This window comes from Melozone crissalis, unplaced genomic scaffold, assembly GCF_028551555.1.
Source record: "Melozone crissalis strain CALT ecotype California unplaced genomic scaffold, PUWL_Pcris_2 ptg000045l_1, whole genome shotgun sequence".
NCBI classification, from domain to species: domain Eukaryota; kingdom Metazoa; phylum Chordata; class Aves; order Passeriformes; family Passerellidae; genus Melozone; species Melozone crissalis.
In genome coordinates this window covers 2679894-2686489 of record NW_026535823.1, presented here as the reverse complement: position 1 = coordinate 2686489, position 6596 = coordinate 2679894, and the positions used below count along the sequence as shown (strand labels likewise).

General features: G+C 56.8%; 1 protein-coding gene across 1 annotated transcript; it reads left to right on the top strand.

The window, feature by feature from the left end:
- Positions 1-323: 323 nt before the first annotated feature.
- TMEM121 (transmembrane protein 121) lies at positions 324-4205 on the top strand. The gene has a single exon (XM_054285831.1). The coding sequence runs from the start codon at positions 367-369 to the stop codon at positions 1303-1305; it is 939 nt and encodes a 312-aa protein (XP_054141806.1). The 5' UTR covers positions 324-366; the 3' UTR covers positions 1306-4205.
- Positions 4206-6596: the final 2391 nt, after the last annotated feature.

The window sequence follows — 6596 nt, the reverse complement described above, 5'->3', positions numbered from 1 at the left end:
GACCCGCCAGCGAGGAGGGCCATTCCTCCAGGAGGCCCCGCACAGCCGTGAGCCCTGGCTGCTGGCGGCGGAGGGTGCCTGGGGCTGGGCTGCTCAGCCAGCCCTGGGCTGGGGGCAGAGGCACGGTGCCTGCAGGGCACGGCCCCTGAGGGGCGAAGGGCTGCCGTGGGCGCTGCAGGGGCAGCCCCGAGCCCCGGGACGGTGGGGCTGCCAGCCGAGCCTCTGCTCCTGCAGGCGCCTCTCCCTGGGGCGGCGGCGGGGGACAGGGCGGCGCTGGGCCCCTGGGCCGGCCGCGGATGCGCCCCCGCGCCGCGCCGGCGGGAGCGCTCCCCTAGCGCCGAGGGCCGCAGGGCCGCCCGCCTCGCCATGGTGCTGCCGCCGCCCGACCGGCGCCACGTCTGCCTCACCACCATCGTCATCATGACCAGCATGGCCTTCATGGACGCCTACCTGGTGGAGCAGAACCAGGGGCCCCGCAAGATCGGCGTCTGCATCATCGTGCTGGTGGGGGACATCTGCTTCCTCATCGTGCTGCGCTACGTGGCCGTCTGGGTGGGCGCCGAGGTGAAGACGGCCAAGCGGGGCTACGCCATGATCCTGTGGTTCCTCTACATCTTCGTGCTGGAGATCAAGCTGTATTTCATCTTTCAGAATTACAAAGCGGACAAGAAGAACCTGGAGACGGTGGCCAGGAAAGCTCTGACCCTGCTGCTCTCCATCTGCGTGCCGGGGCTCTACCTGGTGCTGGTGGCCTTGGACAGCATGGAGTACATACGGACCTTTCGGAAGAAAGAGGACCTGCGGGGACGCCTCTTCTGGGTGGCCCTCGACCTGCTGGATATCTTGGACATCCAGGCCAACCTGTGGGAGCCACACAGGACCGGCCTGCCCATCTGGGCAGAGGGGCTCATGTTCTTCTACTGCTACATACTCCTCCTGATCCTGCCTTGCGTGTCCCTCAGTGAGATCAGCATGCAAGGGGAGCACATTGCCCCGCAAAAAATGATGCTCTACCCCGTCCTCAGCCTGGTCACCATCAACATCGTCACCATCTTCATCCGGGCCATCAACATGATCTTGTTCCAGGACAGCAGGGTCTCCACCATCTTTATCGGCAAGAACATCATCGCCATTGCCACCAAGGCGTGCACCTTCCTGGAGTACAAGCGGCAGGTGAAGGAGTTCCCGCAGAACGCCATCGCCCTGGAGCTCCAGCAGAACTCCCTCTCGCACAACCAGACCCTGCACAGCGCACAGGGCATCCCCCACGAGCCGTCGCCCACCAGCGAGATCCTGGACACATGAGGGTGCCCCGGGCCGGCGGTGGTTCAGACGGCCCCGTGCCGAGCGGAAGGGGGATGCCGCTGCTTTCCTGCTGCCCGCTGCAAGCACGACAGACAAATCCCGGCAGTGAGGGCTCTTCTGGGCACAGGAACACCAACAGCGTTCCAATTGAGCTATGGAGGGTCCTCTAGACGTCTTCATCTCAGGTACAACCCTAGGAGTCCTCCAGACAAACCAAATGGACTTGCGAAGGACCTGAACCAGCTGACCCTCTCTCTCCCTCCTGCCACCATCTCCCCTCCCGAGCAAAGACTGCTAAGGTTGCAATGTCCCTTTTTACTCCCCGAGCACCTCACCTTTACTCCAAGCCCGGATCGAAGATTTTGTTACTGGAGACCTTTTTACGGGGTGGGGACAAGGGCATAGGGGTGCGGACTGGGGGGAGGGTGGGGCGTTTCAAGCAGTGAACCCTGTGATCGTAGATGTCTCTTATCTCCAATGGTTGTGTTTACAGTTTCCTATTTATGCCGGCTCCGGGGGCTCTCAGGCTGCCCTGGGGGCAGTGTCCTCCAGGTGGTGAGCAGGGAGCCCTGCCGTGGGGAGCGGGGCTGGGGCTGGCGTGGCTGCCCTGGCCCGGGCTGAGGAGGGCTGAGCCTCCACCAGCACCCTGCACCAACTCTGCCAGGAGCAATATCTGACGGGCTAGAGCTAATCTAATGCTGGTGTTTTATGTATTTCATTCACTCCAAACGACTCAGCACAATATTTCTATTTTTAGAAGGGTCCCTCTCTCTCTCTCTCTCCCTGCCATGGAGAGCCTCCCTGCCTGCAGCAGCCCGAGCAGCCTCCCCAGCCCCAGCACTGCTGCTGGCAGGCAGGGGCACCCAGGAGGGATGTGGAACAAGGATGGCGAGGGTGCATTTCACTCTGCCAGCAAGCATTTATAAAGAAGGCTGCTTTCCACAGCTACTATATTTTTAAAATAAATATTAAAAAAGGAAAAAAAAACAACCAAACGAACAAAAAACCCAACCAAACCCCAGAACAGAGCTGGGAAGAATGTGCTGCCCCAGGCAGGTGGCTGGGCTGGGGGATGAGCTGGGCTGGGGTCTCCTCTGCAGGTGGGTGGTGCTGAGGGGCTCAGCCAGGGGCAGCAGGGTGGGAGGCGAGGGCCAGCCAAACAATAAAAGCCCCATGAGAGCAATGGCTTCTGGTGGTCTCTTTTGTGCCAGCATGGGGAGGGTGGGGCTCAGCTCTCACACAGCCCAGATCACTTGTCTCTGCTTCTGTCCACCTCCCCTGCGCTCCCAGGTGCCGTCCCGAGGTTCTGTGCCCTGCGCTCACTGAGCAGTGGGCCCAGAAAGGAAAGGAATCATTTCTCCAGCTGCAGTGCTGCCCCAGGGCTGGGGGCATCTCAGCTGCCTGACCCTGGGGGAGGCACAAGGAGACAAGCAGAAAACCTGCATCTCAAACACGTTGAAATGGGATATTTTTGCTTTTTCTAAACAAAATGTTGCATTTTGAGGAGATGGAATAAAATGCCTGGTGCTGTTTACATTTCTCTCCCACATTTTCCCCTGGCTCTGCTTACTGAGTTTGACCTAAATCCACAAATCATTTCAGTTTCCATCTTCTCAGCCCATCACAATCTGTCCAAAACACTTCAACCATCCCTGATCCAGACTTCCAATTTTAGGACCAGGCAATTGCAGTCTTGCTTGGCCACCCTGTCACCCAGGGATAACTCTAATGTTAATTAAATCCACTGAGAAATAAAACAGTGTCTTTGCCAACAAAAGTGAGTTTGCAACAGATTCAGCCAATTGGAAAAGTTCCTTCCCCCTTTCCCTCAGGAAACATGAGAGGAAGTGGGCAGGCGATTTAAAAGGTATTAGCAGAAATTAATGAAATTGCTAAATTGTTGTGGAATACCTGTGGAATTACATATTACATCTCTGCTGGTTCCTTTAAAATACATGTGATTAGCATCAGTGCAATTAACTCCCAAGTATCTAATAACATTCTGCTGCTCTTTTAGGTAATTAATTTATGAGCCTTTGTTTTATAGTTCTTCCCCAGAGCTGAGCAGAGGAAAACCTTCAGGGAAACCTCTGGCATGGTGCTGTGAACCCTGGAGGCTGGGACGTGCCAGCTGAGGCAGTGCTGGCACCAGACTGAGCCCTGATGCAGAGATCTTTTATCAGGGGATAAAATCGGTGCTGTGATGGGTTACTCTGATGGGTTGGGTGTATTTTTGTTCTGTTTCTCCCCTGCAGCTAGCCCTGCATCCTTGCCCTATCCTGGAATACATTCATATTCCCTTGAGCCTGAGCTGTTGCTGAGATTGCTTGGGGGTGTCTGGCTGTTCTCCCTGAAGGCAGCCTGCATGGGAAGGGAATATTGCTTTATCCTCCTGCTCCCATAACTGCCAAGAAGGTTTAGGAGTCCCCACAAATTTTTTTTTGAGGTTGCAAGACCCTGCTTTCTACTGCTGACATGAGGCTTTTGTCTTTGTGGGGTGTCCCTGTGGAAGGGCTGCATTAGGAGCTGCAGCAGAGGTCCTGGAGGTGATGCTCACCTGGGATGCACCACATCATTCCCAAAAAGCCACAGGTGCTCGAAGCCCACTCTGGTGAAGGGAGAGAGAAGAGGCTTTTCCCATTTTCTGCTGGTCAACATCCCCAAGGCTCAGCAGCACAGCAACACCTTTCTCTTCAGAGCCACCTTGAAGCAGGAATGACAAGCTGGCCCCTCCTCAGCAACTGCCAGAGGGGAGCAGGGAGGGCTGAGCTGGCTGGGAAAGCAGAGAGCCAGGGTAGCCAGCAGAGTCCCTGGGGCAAGGAGACAGCCCAGCAATGGCAGCACTGCAGCTGCTCTGCCTGCTCAGGGTGCTGCCTGTTCCCCAAATCCAGCAATGGCAGCACTGCAGCTGCTCTGCCTGCTCAGGGTGCTGCCTGTTCCCCAAATCCAGCAATGGCAGCACTGCAGCTGCTCTGCCTGCTGTGGGTGATGCCTCTTCCCCAAATCCAGCAATGGCAGCACTGCAGCTGCTCTGCCTGCTGTGGGTGATGCCTGTTCCCCAAATCCAGCAATGGCAGCACTGCAGCTGCTCTGCCTGCTCGGGGTGATGCCTGTTCCCCAAATCCAGCAATGGCAGCACTGCAGCTGCTCTGCCTGCTCGGGGTGATGCCTGTTCCCCAAATCCAGCAATGGCAGCACTGCAGCTGCTCTGCCTGCTCGGGGTGATGCCTGTTCCCCAAATCCAGCAATGGCAGCACTGCAGCTGCTCTGCCTGCTCGGGGTGATGCCTGTTCCCCAAATCCAGCAATGGCAGCACTGCAGCTGCTCTGCCTGCTGTGGGTGATGCCTCTTCCCCAAATCCAGCAATGGCAGCACTGCAGCTGCTCTGCCTGCTGTGGGTGATGCCTGTTCCCCAAATCCAGCAATGGCAGCACTGCAGCTGCTCTGCCTGCTGTGGGTGATGCCTCTTCCCCAAATCCAGCAATGGCAGCACTGCAGCTGCTCTGCCTGCTGTGGGTGATGCCTCTTCCCCAAATCCAGCAATGGCAGCACTGCAGCTGCTCTGCCTGCTGTGGGTGATGCCTGTTCCCCAAATCCAGCAATGGCAGCACTGCAGCTGCTCTGCCTGCTGTGGGTGATGCCTGTTCCCCAAATCCAGCAATGGCAGCACTGCAGCTGCTCTGCCTGCTGTGGGTGATGCCTGTTCCCCAAATCCAGCCCTGCCAGCACGGACAGGACTCCCAGGAGCCACAGAACCAGCAGGAGGGCTGGCACAGTGGCTGGGCAGGGTGGCTGGCTCCCAGCCTGGCTGGTTGTTAGAGGAAGGTGATATTTTGCTGTGGGCAATGAGAACTAAAGGAAACAATTAAAACTAAATAGGCTGGAACCGAGCAATTTTTCAGCTTTCCACTGAGAAAAAGAGCTCCTTTGTGAACAGTGAAATTCTCCTGGCAAGCTGTAGGATCCCACCTGATGAAGCAAAAGCTGCACCATTACACTGCAGAAGGGATCCCAGTGGAAAACCCACAGGGGTGGTGTCCCTTGCTGCCCTTAGGACCAGGCCACCAGCCCAAGGCAGCCATGCCCTGGGCAGGGGAGGCTGGGGGTGCTTTGGGGACAAGGCTGGTGCTGTCCTACCTACCACCAACCCACTGGTCAGTGCTGAGGCTACTCCTCCTTCCAAGTAACAACCTCTAGAGGAGTCATGTCCACCCTGTAGCTTGCATCAGTCATGGCACCCTCTGGAAATACAAAACCTGAGCCCCTGCACCATTCCGTCAGGCTGGTCCCAAGGGTCAGCAAACTGGCCAGTCCTGCACAGGCACAGGGGAGCTGATATCACTGCTGGCCAGTGGCAAAGGGCTGGGCCAAACCCACTCATGTCCCAGGCATTGTGGCACTGCAAAGCAGGAGCCCCAAGTGGAGCAAAGCAATCCAAGCAGGCTGTTAGAATGCATCTAACCCAGACAAGCCCAGCTGGGTCCTGTCCCCCTGTGCCACTTGGGCAGAGTGGCAGCAAAGGGCTTGGACTGCTGCATGCCTGACCCTGCCTGTGGAAAGAGCCCAGAGCCAGCTCTGTGGCCCTGCAGTTCCTGATTGCTGCCCTGGCTGCCCCACAGGTTTGTACCCTCCTGGAGCTCACATGCAGCCCATGGCAGCCCAAGCCTTTGCTGCTGCACTCACCTGTGTGCTGGGGGGTGCTGAGAGGGGCTCCAGCTTGTAGCTTTTCTTTGCCAAGGTCCTGGCAGCTCTCACATGTCCTGCTTGTCCTCACCACCTTTTGGCCGGTGAAGATCTCTGCTGCTGCAGCCTCCGTGCAAGGCTGGAGGAGGGTTCAGTCACTGAGCTGAAAGTGCCCCATGGTTCTGCTGCAGATTCTCCATGTGAGCACGCTTCTGGTGATTTTGCAGGGCCCAAAAGGGCTTGTGAGGATCTGGGAGAAGAAATCCACCCACCAGGACCATGCAGCATGAGGATGGACTCTCTGCAGTGCCACCCGGTGCAGCTCCATGCACTGTCACCTGGAACCATACATAAATAAGGATTTTTTTTCCTTTGGATCAGTCTGGGTTAATTTGATGAGCAGAGACAGACTGAACTTACATGCAATAACTGTTTTCTTCCCTCCTGCCCCAGATTTGCTTCCCTTTTTTAGCTCAGGCCAATGTTGCAATAGAAAACATAGGGCAGGTGTCGAGAGCACCTTGACAGCAATTCTCCTAAATTCCTCCTGCCCAGGAGCTGTGGCAAAAGTTTGAGTTTCACACCAATTCAATCCTAACTGAATGCCC

What these genes read in the sequence shown, in the direction of transcription:
- TMEM121 (XM_054285831.1), top strand. Translation starts at nt 367, where the DNA reads ATGGTGCTGCCGCCGCCCGACCGGCGCCACGTCTGCCTCACCACCATC.